Source organism: Neofelis nebulosa, chromosome 16 (genome assembly GCF_028018385.1).
Source record: "Neofelis nebulosa isolate mNeoNeb1 chromosome 16, mNeoNeb1.pri, whole genome shotgun sequence".
In the NCBI taxonomy this organism is placed as follows: Eukaryota; Metazoa; Chordata; class Mammalia; order Carnivora; family Felidae; genus Neofelis; species Neofelis nebulosa.
This window is the reverse complement of record NC_080797.1, coordinates 27,131,904-27,152,346: the sequence shown is the minus strand read 5'-3', so window position 1 is coordinate 27,152,346 and position 20,443 is coordinate 27,131,904. Positions and strand designations below refer to the sequence as shown.

Sequence of the window (20,443 nt, the reverse complement as noted above, 5' to 3'; positions counted from 1 at the left end):
GTCAGGGCTCTGTGCTGACTGCTCGGAGCCTGGAGCCTGCTTCAGATTCTGTGTCTCCCCTCTCTCTCTGCCCCTCCCCTGCTCGTGCTTTGTCTGTCTCTCTCTCCCTCAAAAATAAACATTTAAAAAAAAAAAAAAAAAGACCTACAGGAGTCCCGTGGGGCAGAAGCTAGACAGAAGGAAAGGCCACGACCCCTGAGAAATCCGCCGTGGCCTGTGCAGAGGTCAGCACAGGAGACCGAGTCCACGGTAATGGGGGCTGGCCAGAAAGCTTTTCACAGGAGGGCTGCCCGAGGAGGTGCGTCCCCATGGGAATGGCTTTGTCAGGAGCTGTGGTCTTCATTCTGATGCATCCTGTTTTCAGAACCAAAGTCCTATAATGTATGTTCTTAAAAACTGAACGTGATGTCAAGCATTTTTCAGACTTCATTTCTCCATGAATCACCCCCACATTTCATGGTATGGTCATTGGCTTCTGGGGGAATAAGTGCCATGAGTTTTGGGTCAAGTCAAGGTGACCTAATTCTAAAGCTCGCTAAGCAAATAACTGCCTTTGCATAGTTATAGGGACATGAATTCTTTTGTCCCTGTAACTACTGATCACATTTCAAGTGAAAAGTCCATGTACGAGCTTTCGGAGAAGCAGGAAAAAGGATAACATCAGATGTCAATAAAATCAAATAATATTCTAGACAATTAGCCCCATCTGGTCTAAGAATTGGAGCCCAGTCAACATTGAAGGGCACCAAGATGTATTCCCATTTATTCGCCCATAGGACTTCCATTGTAATGATGGCAGCTTCTAGCATTGAAGATTTATCGAACATTCGCCATGCACCAAAGACTGGGCTAAGATTTCACGTTAGATTATTTAATATCATCTTCGTATCGCCCTTATGAGATAGTTACTACATTTTCCCCGCTTACAGATGATGAAATGGAGGTTTAGAGGGAGGTAACTTGCACAACTGTTAACAGAAGCAAGACTCAAAAGATACCCAAGCATTCCTCTTAGAGGCGGTTCAGTTGCTAGCAGCCATGGAACTGGGGATAGTGTTGGTGGGGAACCGTTTAATTGCCTGCTATGTACAGGCAACGTGCTAACCATTGTATACATCAGGGGTTGGCAAACTATAGCCCGGGACCCAACGGGGCCTGCTGTCCGAGGAAATTCAACCAGGCCAACATCTTTTACATATTGTCCATGGCTGCCTTCACAGTGACGGAAGCTGGCCCGCAAAGCAGAAAATATTTACTATATGACCCTTTACAGAAAACGTCTTCTAGGGGCGCCTGGGTGGCTCAGTCGGTTGAGCGTCCAACTTGGGCTCAGGTCATGATCTCACAGTTTGTGAGTTCGAGCCTCGCGTTGGGCTCTGTGCTGACAGCACAGAGCCTGCTGTAGATCCTTGGTCCTCCTCTCTCTGTGAACCTCCCCCACACGTGCTCTCTCTCTCAAAAATACATAAAATCATTAAAAAAAAAAAAAAGTCTTCTGATCCCCATGTTAAATCACTGAATCCTTCTATTAATGGCTCTATGGAAGAGGGTTTAGTCCAATTTTAGAGATGAAGAAACTGGTTCAGAGAAGTTAAGCTGCTTACTTCTAAAATGTAATATTTGTATTTTGCCAAAGAATTGCCTTTTTACAGACATTAGGGAAGAAATGCTATATATATTCCTATCGTTTCGTAAAAGGAAATATATTTTATTATCTTTTTATCTAAATTTTCTTATCTAAAATTTTTTTTATCTAAATGTTTTTTAATTTTTTTTTAACATTTATTTACTTTTGAGACAGAGAGAGACAGAGCATGAACGGGGGAGGGGCAGAGAGAGAGGGAGACACAGAATTGGAGGCAGGCTCCAGGCTCTGAGCCGTCAGCCCAGAGCCCGACGCGGGGCTCGAACTCACAGACCCCGAGATGGTGACCTGAGCTGAAGTCGGACGCTCAACCGACTGAGCCACCCAGGCGCACCTATCTAAATTTTTTAAAATAGGCTTTACACCCAGCATGGAGCCCAATGCTGCACTTGAACTCACGACTCTGAAGACCTGAGCTGAGATCAAGGGTCAGGTGCTCAAGCGACTGAGCCACCCAGGTGGCCCAAGGAAAGACACTGTAATACCCAAGAATGAGGGATGTAATTTATTCTCCTAAAGGAAACTTGAAGTGGAATAAATTTAATTTTGTGAACAACTTTGGCTACTATTTTCTTCATTTTGCAAAGCACAGGGGAGAATATACTCATAGAGTCATGTAAGTTTAAAGAACTGGCAACTGGGATCACTTGCTTAAGAACTTTGGGCAGGAAGGTGGCAAAGCCAGAGCCAGAGGACACTCAGGCCTACCTGACTCCAAAGCCGGTGACCCTTCTGCCTGAGGAGATGATCCATCTGTTTTCGCCTTCCTTCTGTCATTCAATGACTATTTATTGAGCATTCATTATGTGCAAAGCCCTGTGCTCTTGCCAAGGACACAATGAATCATTTTCCTCCACTTCCCTCTCACCAGGTCTCTTTCCTTTGGCTGTTTTGATTAAGACCAAAAACTCAACTCCATTATAGCTCAGTTAACCATTTTCTTTTTTCTTTTCTCTTCTTCTTTTTTTTTTTTTTTAAGTAGGCTTCACGTCCAGAGAGAGCCCAGTGCGGAGCTTGAACTCACGACCCTGAGATCAAGACCTGAGCTGGGGTCAAGAGTTGGATGCTCAACTGACTGAGCACCCGGGCAACCCCCCATTTTTTTATTATGACAACTTGACCTGTTGGTTGTTGAGGAAAATGATCCAAATGAAAACGCCATAACACAGAGATACTATAGGGTCTCCCTTTTTAATGCTAACTAAGTAACGATTTTAGAGGCCCTTAGGGCAGGAGGAAATCAAATGATTTTCATCAAGCCATCAAGACTGCCCAATCCAGAGCTCAGAGGAAAATAATCTGAATGAACGTCTTTCTAGTTACGAGGTTCTCCAATAAGTGATCAGATCACAGCCTTTAGGTATCAGCCCCGCCTTCTGTCAACAGCTATTATCATCACTTTAATATTGTATTTCTGGCAACTGCTCTATTACATTGAACTATCACCAGTAGAGCAGTCAAGCTATTTAAAAATACAAGCAAAAGTTAATTATGTAAGGTGAATATCAAGGCATTTCAAATTAACATTCATATTCTTGAACAAATGAGAACATGCAAGTTATTGCATTACATACAGCTATGTAATAGCCTACATTTAAATATTTCTGATTTGAATTATTCCCCTATTTTTTTATTACGTGGTACGATGAGAAAGACACAGGAAGTTCCAATTACTCCACTGTTCTTAAACTGAATATTTAAAAATGATTAAATGACACTTACTGTGTATTCTGGTCCCGGATGTTCATTTGGGCAAGAGGGAAAAGAAAAAAGAGAGACAAAATGATGATTTAGACCATGCTTATATGCAACCACATGGCTTATAAAACCACAGAACTAACAACTACTGGTGAATTATAACTATTAAAAATATGTTAAAGAAACCTTCCAAAAACTGAACTTTCATAAATATCTCCATGTTTGCTCATGAAACTCTTACAGATGATACTTCTGTGGTTGGGCAGATAAGGACTGTACGACAAGGTTCAATTAGCCTATAGGTTTGTGGCTAATTAAAAACCAGCGAGCTGGCATTATAAAAGCAGAATTAAAGACTAATAATTTCAGTGGAGCATTTCATTAACCACAAAGGAAATCTTTTAAGTGGAAAAACAGCTTTTATAACCAGTAAGAAGAGCCTGTTATGATATTCAAGTAGGGTCTTGAATTTTCGTGTTTGAGGGACAGGAACCAAACCTTCCAAATTTGGGAGCACAGTTTCTAGTTCAGAATCAACACAGAGTTTATTAACATCCCATTCCAAGTAAGAGGGAAAGTGATCTTATAATTATCGTATTATCCAACTGCAGAGGAAGTAGTTGGGGCAGAGAGACCCAATAGAACCTTTGACATAAATTATAGTCAACGTTTTGGGAGAAGCTGTAAAACAAATCAAAGTAAACAAACTTGTTTATTTACAAACCACATCCCCAAATTACTTGGGGACTACTGAGGAAATAGGGAGAAATAGGGATCATGAAAACTCTAGACATATTACTAAAAAAAAAACAAAAACAAAAACAACAACAACAACAACAAACCTTTCACGTTCCTTCTCCACAAGCTATTTAATAAAATCACTTTAAGAAGCAAGCTGGAATGGTTTAGTTCAATTCCTACCAGCCCCCCCTAGGAAGAGCACTGATCTCAAAGGACGAAGGCAAATGGTGAAGAGACAGATACTACGGGGCTCTCACAGTCCCTGCTTGGATAATAAACCCTGAATCAGTGAAATCTGACTACCGCACTACGTTCTCTTGCTACATGTGACCTGCCGGTTGTAAAACGGACTTACCTGTAATCGTGTAGGGATAATAGTTCCAAGCCTTTTCTGTAACGTAAAATATTTTGGGAACAACAGCTCTAGCCCAGCTGGGCAGTTTGCTAAGAGGAAAAAAAAAAAAAAAAAGACAATTAGAAAGAGTCTGTCCAGAATCTCACGTGCTCCCACAGCTTTCTGGATAAACTGCCAGAGAGAGTGGAGGCATGCCTAGACAGCCCTTCTCTCCACGGGTCATCTCTTCCCCATCCCTCTGGTTTTCACCATAGTTCACCATTTTCTGTGCATATTCATATGCTTTTTTTTTTAATGTTTATTTTTTATCTTTGAGAGAGTGAGACCGCGCGCACAAGTGGAGGAGGGGCAGAGAGAAGGGTGACAGAGGATCCAAAGCAGGATCTACACTGACAGCAGAGAGCCCCATGCAGGGCTTGAACGCACGAACCACGGGATCAGGACCTGAGCCAAAGTCGGATGCACAACCGACTGAGCCACCCAGGGGCCCCTTCATACGCTCTTAAAATGTGGGGAGGCAGATAGCAGCCTGGGTGTGGGGATGGGGAACCTCAGACGATTGTTAGCTTGTCCTCTTTGACCTGATCTACAAGGACATGAGGTTTCAGTGCCTGGAAGGTGCGCCGTCGGGAGGGTGTGGCCAGCCTGGCCTTGGTCTCCTAGGAGTCATATGGCGGAAGTGGTCGGACAGGATGTTTGAGACCGAATAGGGAGGGAGACGGAGGCAAATGTCAGAGCCGGGTGTCAGCTCAACAATCCACAAGGGCGATGTTTTAAAAACGAACTAAAACGACAGACAGTAATGATTTTAGAGATATGAAGAAGAACAAAACATAGCCCCTTGGTGACTGGAGTTGGGGGACTTGTGTCCTCTCCAAAGATGTAGCCACGACCTAACCGCCAGCACCTGTGAACTTAACCTTAGGTGAAAGCAGGCCTTTTGTAGGTAATTAAGGATCTCAAGATGGAATCCCGTTGGATCTAGGCTAGGCCCTCACTCCAGGCACTAGTGTCCTCGTAAGAGAAAGGAGAGGGAGATTTAGAGACAGGTATACACAGAGGGGGAGAAGCCAGGTGAAGACAGAAGCTGGAGACAGGAGGGACGTAGCCACGAGCCATGGATTGCCTCAGACACCAGAAGCTGGAAGGGAGGCACAGAACAGCCTCTCCCGCGGAGCCCCCATGGGCAATCAGCACTGCCCACACCTTGATTTCAGACTTCTGGCCTCCAGAATCGAGACAGGACAAATCTGCGTTGTTTGAAGCCACCCAGTGTGTGGGGATCTGTTAAGGCAGCCACTGGAAATGATACAGTGATGGAGCCTTTCCCTGGAGCAGGAACCCGGGCAGCCATGAGCAGAAAACAAATTCTTAAAACAAAGAAAACCCAGGGGCACAGGTCTCAAGACCTTTTGTACACCAAAGACTCACTGAGTTTTGTTTAGTTTTATTTGGCTTTGTTTTCCTTCAGGGGCCAACTCTACAGCAGTACAGGCCCAGAGAATTCTGTAAATGCTATATTTAAATATATAGTACCCTGTATTCCTTAAATATGTCTGCATGATTTTATTCTACCTCCCTGCCCCCGCCCCCAGCACTATACCTGGGGGCTTTGTGTCTTTCCGGATGCTACCATTTTGTTTTAGTTTTTTTTTAAGTTTATTTATTTATTTATTTTGGAAGGGAAGGGCAGAGAGAGAGAGAGAGAGAGAGAGAGAGAGAGAATATCCCAAGCAGGCTCTGCACAGTCAGCACAGAGCCCGATGCAGGGCTCAAACTCATGAACCATGAGATCATGACCTGAGCTGAAATTAAGAGTCAGAAGCTCAACTGACTGAGCCCCCCAGGCGCCTCCCTGGCCCCCACCCCATTTTGCTCCTTTCCCACCCTGGGGCTTCCAGCTCAAGGGTCTGGGACTCTGGGCCTAGCCGGACATCAGACCCCGAGAGGACACAGACTCTGAGCTCCTGAAGGCCACCATGTTGACGATAACACTACGGGGCAGTTGTGAATTCCAAGAAAACGGGGCCATCAAGCTAACAGAACCCCAAATCCCCACCCTCTCTCGGACATGGAGTTTAAACGACAACCCGAGCCAGAAAAATACTGTGCACCTCGCATGTCTTCTCGAATTGCTTCTCTTATTTCTGACAGTGTCCAGGACCCCCCCTTTTTTTTTTTAAAGACAAATATGTATTTTCAGTGGCCAGCCGGACCTAACCCAAAGCTCCGGGCGGCTCATCAGGGCCAAATCAAATGGGGGACCCAAAGCTTCCCCGAAGTTGGGGGGGGGGGGGGTTGTCAGACAGAGGGCCACCGCTCTCCAGTGGGCTGGGCAGCGTGGGCAGGAGCATTTTCTGCCCCGCATCGCGATTTTTCTTGCCGCTCTCCTGCAGAACGTCTCACTCCCATAAAATCAGGTCTGCAGTAACTGCTCATTTACCTTACGTTCACACTGCTTGAAAGGAAGGAGCTGCTTCCTGACGGGGGTTTTTATAGCTTTTGCCTTTGATTTATCCTTTCTGTCGCGGAAGCAGCAGGGCAACCAGGGTTGACGTGCAGGGTGGGAAAATTGCGCTGGGCTTACTTGCAGTTAATGGGCATGAGCACAAGTCCCCCCGGGGCTCCCTCCTTTCTGCCCCAGAGCCCAGGGCGATGCGCGTCAGCAGGTGGTGTAGGAAGACACAGCTTCTACTCACAGGCAGGTGGCTTCCCTGGGCTGTTAATGGACTGGAACAGCATTGTAGAATCTCCCCCAAAGAAAGCTAGGCATTCTCTAGCTCGGACCAAGACCAAGTACCTAGGTCTCCCTACAAGCATCAGAGCCCATTCTCCACTGTCCACGCTGGGGGTGGAACCCCTCCCCATACGCATTAGGCTCCTGAGGCATAGCACTCTGGGGCCCCAGCCCCCTCCCTCCATAACTCAGACCCCAGGTCACTTAGAAAGCCTCCCAGAAGAACCACATCCCCATTCGACAACCCTTTCCTGGAAGGAGACTGGCTGAAAAGCACTAGCAATTTTCTACCCACGCCAAGACCTTTCCTATTTGTACGTGGTCAGGACTTCAGCCCCTAGAATCTTTAGCTCAGGTGTTTCATCCACCAACTCATCCAGGATACGAAGCACTGGAAAAAGCTGCCTTTTCCAAAGAGACACCCTAAAAAAACCCCACAACATTCAGCCAAGAGGGCTGATGCCACTTTACAGGATTCTTCAATTAGTCTAGGAAGGAAAACCTCTCACTACAAGCCATTTACCGGGCCGGGGGCAGGAGGCATTGGCAGAAAGTTGCATGATACAATATTCAAATATTTTAATCCCACTAACAGACTTTCTCTCAGCCCCCACTTTCCCCAGAGCACATCATTATTCAAATCATTTTTGTCTGAGGAAGTAAAATTTATTTTTCCCCGTGGCAATGATTTATCAGGGCTGCAAAGGAAAATGGAATTAAATTAGTCCCCACTGCTGCTGTCACTTTCATGATGTATACTGTCACACAGCCTCCAATTCTAAGAAGTCTGTCACTCAAACTCACTCCCAGGTGTCAAACAAGAGTCTCTCTTCTGGAGGGGGCGCCTGGGTGGCTCAGTTGGTTAAGTGTCCAACTCTGGCTCAGGTCATGATCTCACAGTTCGTGGGTTCGAGCCCGGTGTCAGGCTCTGTGCTGACAGCTGGGAGCCTGGAGCCTGTTTCGGATTCTATGTTTCCCTCTCTCTCTGTCCCTCCCCCTCTTGCACTCTGTCTCTTTCTCTCTCTCAAAGATAAATAAACATCAATTAAAAAAAAAAATGTAAGAGTCTCTCTTCTGGAATGGTGGCACGGTTTGAATCATGTCCTCTTGATCCACTGGCCGGGACCAGACCTCCCAATGGCCCGTATCACCATGTCAGGCTTCAGAGGCACGGAGGAAAGGGACAGACGGACAGACAAAACCCTGAAGCCTTTACAGAATCGTAAAACGTGCTGACGTGGAATGATACTGTTGCCCAAACACCTCTGTCAATGCCCCCCAAAGACAGACTTTTCAAAACGCTTGGCTTTTCACTTTTATGTATTTTTTTCCACTTTTAAACTCTAGTATGAAACACAGAACCTATCAATGACACACCCAGGTGACCCACCCATCCCAGTCTACATGAGGCTGTCCTGCTTTTAGTGCTGCAAGTCCTACATTCCAGAATATTCCCCAGTCCTGGGCAAACTGGTATGGTCGTCACCCTAGAGCACTGGTTCTCAATGGGGCGGAGGGGGAATTCTACACCCCTCCCCGGTGGGGGGGGGGGGCGCATTTGACCAAGTCTGGAAACATTTTTGGTTGTCACAAATGAGAGGTTGAGGGACGGGGGGCAGGGATGCTGCTGGCACCTAGTGGGTAGGGGCCAGGGATGCTGTTCAACACCCTACAATGCGCAATGCTCAGGAAAGCCCCCACAGCAAAGAATTCTCTGGCCCCAAATATTAGTAACAGTGCCGAGACTGGGAAACCCGGCCTTGGACCTCAGTGGATATGGTCACTGAAACCTTCTCACCGGTTCCCTAGGTCTCCCTAAATTACAACTGATCTGATAGGAAGGCCCTAAAACGCAGGCATAACCTAACTGGTCTCAGCTGAAGCGTGTTTATTTACTTCATCAAGAGCTTCTGGAACTGAAAACCCAAACCATCCCTTCTTTAGAAGCTTCTGGCACTTTACAATCCAGATTATTGCCAGACTTGCCCTGATATCTAATCTCTCTTTACAATCTAGGCTCGTTTGGGAATATTTTTTTGGCCCCAGGAGGTACTGAACATCATTAGGCCAGATGTGGTCTAAATGGAGTCTAATTTCATTTTCTCAACGGGGATCAGAGTTATGATGGTCTGCACCAGAATCTTTATTTGAGCTGTTTTACCCACCGACTCATGCGGGATACGCAGCACTAGAATCAACCACCTTTTGGACTTAAAACATTCCCTGCAGAAAGACAGCCTGTCTGGGTTCCCTTTGCTCAGGCGTTTCTCACAGTGTCCCTGAAACCTGTCACTGTCGATGCGGAGATTGTGCTCACATAAGCAAAGCCCACTTAAGGGACTTCTAAAAAGGACGAAGCTACCTTTTAGAACCTCATTTTCCGCTGGTCCAGGAGGGATGTTCTCACCTTTTCTTTCCAACCTGGCATTTGACAATTATTTGATAAGAATCGTCAGTACCCAGTTCCGCGTATGCTGATCTCCGATTAATGACTGTTCTGGCCGGTCTTTGAATTCTGCTCGTAATTTCACTTACATGCCACCACCGCTCTCCCTACTTAAAAGAGTAGTTTGGGGGCACCTGAGTGGCTCAGTTGGTTAAGCGGCCGACTTTGGCTCAGGGCACGAGATCGCGGTTCGTAGGTTCGAGCCCCGTGTCGGATTCTGCGCTGACAGCTCAGAGCCTGGAGCCTGCTTTGGATTCTATGTTTCCCTGTGTTTGGATTCTGTCTCTCTCTCTCTCTCTCAAAAATGAGTAAGCATTAAAAAAAATGTTTTTTAAGAGCAGTCTGCATTGGGATTCTGGGAAAAAAGGTCTGCCTGTGTGTCAGTTCTTGGAAGGCTGTGCTCGGACAGCGTTATGGTAACACGGCTAGCACGCTGGGAAGCACTCAAGGGAGAGGGCCACGTGATGTCAGTGGCATTGGTCAGGAGTGAGGCAGGACCGAGGTGGCACGTGTTTGACTGGATGGACGTTCTAGTTCTTTTCAGATCCAGCCAGGCCAACATTCTGTTCCTGTGAGTTCCCATGGGAGAAGGTGAATGAGGAGCAGAAGGGGAATCCTGGCAACGTGAGAATCTGGAGCATGTTCTTAAGGACCGAGACGGAACGGAGCAGAATTGCATGGACTGAAAGGCACGCTGGGAGGAAGTCGCTTACATGTTCTACTTCTCCAGTATACAAAATACAGTAGGTTAATCAATCTCATTTATTGAATATTATATTCAATACTCACACACTGACTATATATTTCCGTAGAATATGTAAGATGAAATATTCTAAAATATTTGACGTTCAGGGGCGCCTGGGTGGCTCAGTCGGTGGGACGTCCGACTTTGGCTGGGGTCATGATCTCACGATCCGTGGGTTCTGGCCCCGCAGCGGGCTCTGTGCTGACAGCTCAGAGCCCGGAGCCTGCTTCGGATTCTGTGTCTCCCTCTCTCTCTCTCTCTGCCCCTCCCCTACTCACGCTCTTGTCTCTCTCTCTCTCTCTCTCTCAAAAGTAAATAAACACTTAACAATTTTTTAAAATAAATAAACATTAAAAAATGAAATATCTGATGTTCCCATACGTTATGGCCACTGCGCACTGTCACTCCCACCTAGAAGGTAAGATCCCCCAGGACAGGGATCCTCATTCTGCCCCTGCTGCATGCCCAGCACCTAGGACAGTGCCTGGCACACAGCAGGCACCAACAGCTATTTCCTGAATGAGTAACGGTTGACTCCAAACATTCAATACTGACCATAAAGATTCTTTCAACACGGCAAGGAAATAAGCCCGCAGGTCAGAATCTTTGACCTCGACAATCTCTCTCTGACCTGTTGCCTGGGCAGCGGGCTCTCCCCAGGCCACACAAGCTCTGGGCACTGAGCTCTTACTCTGGGCAAGCTCTAAGAGATGAGACCGATCTGCTTGGCAGATCTGGCAGACCTGGGAGAAGAGAAAGGCAACGTGAGAGAAAGAGCCAAGCCCTGGCAACCAAGCTGGACCAACGAGCTGGTAGGCAAAGTGACCGGCGGGCGGCTTTGCTTGCCCAAACAGGACTCGTAGCTTGGGGAAGTTGGGCCCTCTCTTACCCAGCGACACACAGAGGCCGGGAGAGTGACCCTGGAAGGCCAGAGCCATGGAACAGGAGAAAGGTGGTCCTCGTCATTAGATCGATTCAGGCATTGGGCGGAATCACCGTTATAAGCTGGCAACCCTCCCTGACGGGCAGCTGCCAGCACAGCCTAATTAATCCAGCAGCCGTGGTGGGGAAGAACATGACACTTCATGACTGAAAAACAAGCCTAAAAATAGGCTCCCTCTTTTCTCCCATGCCCCCCACCCCCATCCCTGAATCCCTCCCCTCCTAGGCTTCATGGGAAGGGACGGGAGAGATGCTACAGATGAAAAGAAAATGAAAAGGGACCAGAGAAAAGACCCACCCGCATCTGATTCTGGGAGACAGGTTTTATTTAGAATCACTATTGGAGAGACTGATGAGTATCTCGCCTCCTTTCCCTGGATGCCAGTTGAAACGGGGATTTTTTTTGAAGCCAAGCCAAGAAATACCACTTATTTGGTTAACTGAACTGGATCGGAGGCCCAAGGACAATCACCAAATGTACTAACGTAGGAGAAGTAATGTAATGTTCCGAGCGCATGAGGCAACCGCCGAGATGAACGGTGCACCCAGCGGTGCCTCAGACGCCGTAGGGAGGGGCCCGAGGAATCCCCTCCCTGGGAGATGAGATACAAGCCAATAAAAGGACGGATGGCATTTTCGAAAGACATTAGACTCCCATTTAAAAATGGGCAAAGGACAACAACAGTCATTTCTCCAATAAATGGCCAATGAGCACAAGAAGAGATTCTCAACGGTCATTAGTCATGAGGGAAATGCCAATCGAAACCAAAATGAGATACCATTTCACACCCACGAGGATGGCTAGAATCAAAAAGACAGACAATGGCAAGTGGCAGTGATTACGTGGAGAAGTTGGCATCCTCACACATTTGCTGGAGGGAATGTAAAATGCAGCCACTTTGGAAACCAGCCTGGAAGTCCCTCTCCCCACTCACTGGCAGCCCGAGCCTGGATCGGAAACTCAGTGGGATGCTTGTGTTGGGATTTTGGAATAAGTGATAGCAAGAAAGAAAAAAAAAGGGACAATTTGGACCCATCCATGGCAGTCGTGGTGGTGCCGGCAGAATGGAGTCTGTCTGCTGCCCTTGGCCCCTCGCAGGTGCCCAGGCAGCTGCCCGTTCTCAAGCCTGCAGGCAGTTCTGTGGGCCACTGACATCCTTCCACGAAATGTCCTTTCTGCTCAGGTCAGACTCAGAGAGAAGGCTCTGACTACCCAGGCTCTGAGTAACTCCAGTAAGAACAGATTGATAAACCTATCTCTAAATGTGATTTGCCTTCCCATATGACATAAGGAGGGGCACCTGAGTGGCTCAGTCGGTTGAGCGGTCGACTTCGGCTCAGGTCACGATTTTTGTGAGTTCAAGCTTCACGTCGGGCCTTGTGCTGACAGCTCAGAGCCTGGAGCCTACTTCGGATCCTGGGTCTCCTTCTCTCTCTGCCCCTCCCCCACTTGGGCTCTGTCTCTCCCTGTCTCTCAAAAATAAATACATGTAAAAAAAAAAAAAAAATTTAGGTTGATGTAAGGGAGAAAATTCACTCACTTTGCCAGCTCATGAATGCAGGTTCACGGGACACAGATGTTCCTGCGTGTAAATTATTAAGTGGGCACGGTGACGTCTCAGCTAATGCCAGTCCAGCTCTCAGAACCCACTTCCCTGCGGCTGGCAAAGGGGTCTCCAAGATGCCACCCACAGCAGTGTAAGAATTATTTGGAGCTGAAGATATTTGAGAATCAACAGTTGCAGGAAGATGCTTTCACTGAACTGCCCTTATCAGCATAAAAGCGGAGCCTCTCGAAAGAATTCAGCTGTCATAAATCCCCTCCCCAGGAAGTTCACAACCAGGGAAGACTGACTCCTATCACCAGAGATGAGAAGTTATCATCGAGAGAAGAAACTGGCTAATAAACAGCCGCTGTCACAAAACTATCATATCTCCTATCCATCCTCCTCAAGTCCCGTTTGTTTTTCATGCAAGCCATTTGTTTCTTCCAGAAGTGCCTTTCCCTTTCACCCTGCTCGCCCCCTAGTAAAATGGCATATAAGCCCCAAACTCTAACTGACTGTTTTTTGGGGGGCTCCCATGTACATCCATGAATAAAACAAATGTCTTTTCTCCCACGAATCCGTCAGTTTTAGTTTAATTTGTAGGCCCCCGCTGACAGAGCCTAAGTGGGCTGAGCAAAAGATTTTCCTCCCTGACACCATTCCCAAGATGGACGGATAGACTCGCAAATGCTAAACACTGTCAGCCCAGATCTTGCTTTGATCAGAAGGCAAAGGCCACGTGTTACTTACTAAGTGATCCTAATAGAGGAACAATTCACTATACGTTTAAAGTTCCAATAAGTACCTATTTAAATGAATTTCAATTAGGAAGCAGCCTTGCCAAGACAGCAGTCCCATGACCTGTGCGTGCAGGACATGATTAACTCAAGGTGGCTCCAGTGTGTAACAAAGTAACGGATCTGGTGTTCTTTTATGATTACGGAGATCCATATTCTTATTTTCTAGTACGTCGCATAGACATTTTTTCTTTTTCTCTTACTAAACCATCATCTCCCTGGTCCTAAGAGATGTGCCACACTCTTCCAAATATACCAAGAGTCTTTTATGTTATAAAGTGATGGACCTAGTTCAGACTCGTGCAAAGGGAACAGAAAGTACTTTTCTCCAATGTCTCATTGGTTACTCATTTACGAATGCTGGAGGTGAGTCAGGATAATGTCTGCCACTTACTTTGAGCATAGAAAATTAAGGTTGAAGGGATCTGAAAGGGTGCCCAGTTTAACCACCTATTTGATGTTCAAATCTGCTCAAGAACAGTCCGGTAGGTGGGAGCCCCGCTCATGTTCAGGCATCCCCAGCAAAAGCATTACGGACTCTTAAGGCGCCCTTCTGGGTTCTCACACACGCACTTGGATTCCTTCCTTAAACTGAGCCTAGACCTTTCTCCTGGCATTCTTACCTGTTGGTCTTGGTCCAGTTGGTCCCCTGGAGGTCTTATCGAATATGCATGTCTAATTCTTTTCCCACCTGCCTACACCATCACACACCCTGAGTCTGGCCTTTCCAGGTTAAATGCCCTTGGTTTTTTCAGTCATTCTTCACATCATTGGTGGTTCTCTGATCTTAATATTCATATTAACAATTTTGGAAAAATTGAATAAGTAGAAGGGACTTGCCCCGCTAGATACCAAACCTCATTATAAGGCTATAACAACTAGGAATTTTAGAATTATATTCTCAAACTCTATTTTAGAAACAACCCTGTTGGCATTTTAATTAGATTTGTATAAAATTTATAATTTGGGAATTGATGGCAACTTTATAATACGGCATTTCCTATCCATGAACATTACCACTTGTCTAGGGTGTTATTTTGGGTGCTTTCGGTTTTGTTTTGTTTTGTTTTGTTTTTGTAAGCTTTATACCCAGTGTGGGGCTTGAACTCATGACCCCTGACAAGAGTCACATGGTCCACTGACTGAGCCAGCCAGGTGTCCCTGTCTAGGGTTTTTAAAAATGTCCTCCACTGGGATGTGTGGCTGGCTCAGTCAGTGGAGCATGTGACACTTGGTCACAGGATTGTGACTTCGAGCCACAGGTGGGGGCATGGAGCCTACTTTAAGAAGATAAAAATGTCCTCCACTACTGTTTTGTTTTGTTTTGTTTTTCCTTCCAAAAAGATGTTGTATATCTTGTAGATTGATTACCGAGTACCTTTAAATTTCTTTGCCTATCCTTTTTCTATTATAATGGATTTTTTTTTTTTTCCAGAGAGAGAGACAGAGAGAAAGAGATAGAGAGAGTGCAGGGGAGAGGGGAGAGGGGGAGAGAGAGAGAGAAAATCCCAAGCAGGCTCCATCCATGCTCAGTGCCAAGCCCGATGTGGGGCTCGATCCCATGACCCTGGGATCATGACCTGAGGCAAAATCAAGAGTTGGAGGCTCAACAGATTGAGCTACCCAGGCACCCCTCTAATGGAATTTTGTCAAAGTTACATTTTCCACTTATTGTTCCTGCTGTATAATAATGCTGATTTTGTACATGGATTTTATCCCCAGCAATCTTGCTGAATTCCCATATTGGTGTTAACAATATGAGAGTCTGGTCGAGTCATGATTTATTATTATCATTATTATTATTATTATTCTCCGAGGTATTTGATCTGCTAATGTTTTATATGGGCTTTTCACGTCTGTGTTCTTAACAGAGATTGGTCTATCAGTTTCCTTCTTGCACTACTGTTCAGTTTTATTGTCAAGGTCCGGGTGGTAGACACTGTCAGTTACCTTCCCAGAAGTCTCCTCTCATTTCCTCCCTTTCTTAGAGCAAGATTATGCCTCTTGGACGTCTTTCTCTCTCTCTCTCTGTTTTTAAGATTTTTGTTTTTAAGTAATCTCTCTACGCCCAACGGAGTGCAGTATCGAGGTCACAACCCAGAGATCAAGAGTCACGTGCTCTACCCTGAGCCAGCTGGGTGCCAGACTCTTCATCAGGGAGGAAAATCTTACATCTGGTTGGCCAGAACTAGGCCACATGGCCATCCCTAACTGCAAAGGTGGCCGAGAAAAGGAGTATGGACATTTTTATCCCATGAATTATTTAAAAATTTTTACATTTCTGAATGATGAGGAAGTTGACTTGTTGTCAGTTTCTTATTGTAGGGCTTTGTAACCAGCAAACAGGATCTACATGACACTGATTTTCTGGTAGTTGTTGAGACTGATTTCTTGCCTAGTGTGTCGTCAGTTTTTTTGTACATTTTCATGCGTTTATGAAAAGCAGGTTGGTGGGGCACCGGGGTGGCTCGGGTGAGCGTCCAACTTTGGCTGAGGTCACGATCTCATGGTTCATGAGTTTGAGCCCCACATTGGGCTCTACACTGACCGTGTAGAACTTGCTTGAGATTCTCTATCCCCCTCTCTCTGCCTCTCTCTCTCACTCAAAAATAAATAAACGTTAAAAAAAAAAAAAAGAAGAAGAAGTAGAAAGAGAAAAGCATGTTGGTACTAGGGTCTATTAATGTCCACTACATCAAAGTTCTAATTCTGCTGTTTACATCTGCTCTATGTGTGCTAGATTAATTTGGCTATTTGCTCTATCCATTTATTCAACAGGTATATTAAAATCTCCAGTTATAACTTCAGGCTACCTGTGTTTTTGTCAGTGTGGTCCTATGTTTGTTGAGCTGGTTCAGGTGTGGGATTTAACTTACAAACCTTCAGTGTGACCACTGATATATTTTGCTTTATCTTACCATCAAAATTTATGTTTTTTTTAAAGTTTATTTCTTTATTTTGAGAGAGAGAGAGAGAGAGAGTGAGCCGGAGTGAGCACAGAGGAGGGGCAGAGAGAGGGAAAGAGAGAATCCTAAGCAGGCTGCACGATGTCAGTGAAGAGCCCAATGAGGGGCTCGATGCCGTGAACTGTGGGCAAATATCAACAGTCCAATGCTTAACCAGTTGAGCCACCCAGGCACCCCCCAAATTTACATTTTCTGTTTACCATGCCTTTTGTAGGCTTGTCTCTGTTCTTACTCTGTTTTCTGTCTGATGGATCACATTTTCTCTTGGGAGTTTTGTAGTGTTTTACCATTTCTTTAGAGGTCATCTTTACATTTTTGAATATGCACACATGCCTCAACAGTTTTTAAATCAATCAACATTTGTCTCCTCCTCTTAAACAATATTAGCAACTGACAGTGTTTTTTTTTATGATAATTACTACCCTCTCATCTTCTATCATTGTCCATTATTTAAATTCCAAGAGTATAGGCTCATTAGCAGGATTTTTAAAACATCCTATGCTGATTCAGACTCAGTGAGATGTTTACCAATTTCTCGGCTTATTACTTTTGGATCCTCCGCTCCTCCTTCTTGGGCTCAATTTCCTTCTACTTCTAATAAAACCTTTAGTAGTTCTGTCCATGTGTGCCTCTGAGTGATAACCTCTCTGAGTACTCGATCGTTAGGAACAATTTTTGTGCACGACTCTCAGCTCCAAGACCCCGTTTGTAGGGGCCCAAACCCACATTTCCTGTCTCCTTATGGGCACGACATTCCCTGTATGTCAGTTCTGACATATCCCAGCGTCTGGAGCCGTAGCTCATCAGCTTTCCACTCTGGTTTGCGTTTCCTCTTTATTTCTCGTACCTGAGGATTTCCCTTTCTTTGTTTTGAGCCAGCTTTATATTGTTGTATTTCATCCTGTGTTTGCCACAGGAGGTGCGGGGTGGAGGGTCCACATTCATCTCTTTAGTTTCTATTACTGGAAGTCCAGATATTCTATTTATAACAAATTTCCCTCTTACTAATGTTTATTATTCTCCTTTAAAATAAACATCATATATTCTGATAGAGAAAACAGCCATGACAGAGACAGCTGGACAGTTCTTGCTCTGTTTCAGGAAAAGATCGAGGTTTATTTTTTTTTTTAAGTTTTTGTTTATTTATTTTGAGAGAGACAGACAGAGAGAGACAGAGAGAGAGAGAGAGTGGAGGTGGGCCAGAGAGAGAGGAAGAGAGAATCCAGCGCTATGGGGGAAGGGGACAGAGACAGAGGGAGAGAGAATCCAGGGCTATTAGAGAGAGAGAGAAAGAGAGAGAGTGGAGGAAGGGCAGAGAGACAGGGAGAGAGAATCCAATGCTATTAGCGAGGAGGCTAATGTAGTGAGGGCTCGATACCACAAACTTTGAGATCAGACCCTGAGCTGTAATCGAGAGTTGGATGCTCTGGCACAAGAACAGACACTCAGGGGCACCTGGGTGGCCGAGTCGGTTAAGCGTCCGACTTCAGCTCAGGTCACGATCTCGTGGTTCACGAGTTCCAGCCCCACACTGGGCTCTGTGCTGACAGCTTGGAGCCTGGAGCCTGCTTCGGATTCTGTGTCTCTCTTTCTCTGCCCCTCCTCAGCTCACTCTCTGTCTCTCAAAAATATATAAACATTAAAAAAATTAAAAAAAAAAAAAAAAAAAAGAAGAAGAACAGACACTCAGATCAATGGGACAGAATAGAGAACCCAGAAATGGACCCACAAACGTATGGCCAACTGATCTCTGACAAAGCAGGAAAGAATATCCAATGGAATAAAGACAGTCTCTTCAGCAAGTGGTTCTGGGAAAACTGGACAGCGACATGCAGAAGAATGAACCTGGACCGCTTTCTTACACCAGACACAAAAATAAACTCAAAATGGATGAAAGACCTAAATGTAAGACAGGAAGCCATCAGAATCCTTGAGGAGAAAGCAGGCAAAAATCTCTTTGATCTTGGCCGCAGCAACTTCTTACTCAACACATCTCTGGAGGCAAGGGAAACAAAGCAAAAATGAACTACTGGGACCTCATCAAAATAAAAAGCTTCTGCACAGCAAAGGAAACAATCTGCAAAACTAAAAGACAGAATGGGAGAAGACATTTGCAAACGACATACCAGATAAAGAGTTAGTATCCAAAATCTGTAAAGAATTTACCAAACTCAACACCCAAGAAACAAATAATCCAGTGAGGAAATGAGCAAAAGACACGCATAGACACTTCTCCAAAGAAGACATCCAGATGGCCAACCGCCACATGAAAAAATGCTCAACATCAATCATCATCAGGGAGATACAAATCAAAGCCACACTGAGATACCACCTCACACCTGTCAGAATGGCTAACATTAACAACTTGTGCAACAACAGATGTTGGCGAGGATGCGGGGAAAGAGGATCTCTCTTGCACTGCTGGTGGGAATGCAGACTGGTGCAGCCACTCTGGAAAACAGTATGGAGGTTCCTCAAAAAACTAAAAATAGAACGACCCTATGACCCAGCAATTACACTATTAGGTCTTTATCCACAGGATACACGTGTGCTGTTTCAAAGGGACACATGCACCCCCATGTTTATAGCAGCACTATCAACAATAGCCAAAGTATGGAAAGAGCCCAAATGTCCATCGATGGATGAATGGATAAAGAAGATGAGGTGTACATATACAATGGAGTATTACTCGGGGATCAAAAAGAATGAAACCTTGCCATTTGCAACTACGTGGATGGAACTGGAGGATATTATGCTAAGCGAAATTAATCAGTCAGAGAAAGACAAATATCATATGACTTCACTCCTATGAGGAATTTAAGAGACAAAACAGATGAACATAAGGGAGGGGAAACAAAAATAATATAAAAACAAGGAGGAGGACAAAGCATAAGAGACTCTTAAATATGGAGAACAAACAGAGGGTTACTGGAGGGGTTGGGGGGGGGATGGGCTAAATGGGTAAGGGGTATTAAGGAATCTACTGCTGAAATCATTGTTGTGCTATATGCTAAGTAATTTGTATGTGAATTAAAAAAAAAAAGAAAATTAAAAAAGAAAAAAAAGAGTTGGATGCTCAACCTGCTGAGCCAACCCAGACACCCCAGATATGAAGCTTTCTAATTTTTTTTTTTTAATTTGGTATGTAGGGAACATTTCCTAAGCAATAATTTAGGAAAAGGCAATTGTCTGCCAAGGAATGGAATTTTCCATAGGTCTGTATCTATTTTCTTACATCATGCTCACTCCTCTTTGCTCTACACAGGTGATTCCTGCTCAGTATTTGATTTTCACCCTCCACACTAAGAATGCCAAAGCAGCACATTGAGAAACCGGTCTCTGTAAGGAAGTCATCCCCAGGCCAGTCCCAGAGCTCAGCTACTCTTGCAAATCGGCAGCTGGCTGGAGGCTGAACTGGTTCCAAATCCTGCGAATTCACAGCTCCTAATAGATGAATAAGATCAATCTCATTTGCATTTCATCGTGACTCAGGAATTCCCTGATACTGCATCCCTGGGTAGATTAAAACATGTCAGTTTAATCAGCCCATGGCCTTCACTGTCAGGATATCGGCCTGAGAGATTTCCATACACCGTAGTGACAGGACCCAAATGCACCCATCGAGAAGAAATAGTCCACCTGAGCTTGCTGGAAGGTGGAGGCCATGTGGGCATGGCAGAGTCCCAGTGTGGCTCCTCTCAGAAATGTCTCATGGTCAAGGCACAAAGAATGGATAAATATTCACGAGTATCAGTGAATAAACTGGGGCGCTGTCCAGTTATTACGTTGGAAATGCTTTCTGAATAATCACATCGGGGCCAACA

At 45.3% G+C, this 20,443-nt stretch overlaps 1 protein-coding gene across 17 annotated transcripts in view; it reads right to left on the bottom strand.

Moving 5' to 3' along the window:
• PITPNC1 (phosphatidylinositol transfer protein cytoplasmic 1) overlaps positions 1 to 20,443 on the bottom strand; it is a 274,896-nt gene that overhangs the window by 112,356 nt on the left and 142,097 nt on the right. For all 17 annotated transcript variants that reach the window (XM_058705661.1, XM_058705675.1, XM_058705670.1 and 14 more), the window contains one exon: positions 4,432 to 4,528. In XM_058705661.1, the coding sequence (XP_058561644.1) occupies positions 4,432 to 4,528 (97 nt within the window). The remainder of the gene's footprint in view (positions 1 to 4,431; positions 4,529 to 20,443) is intronic.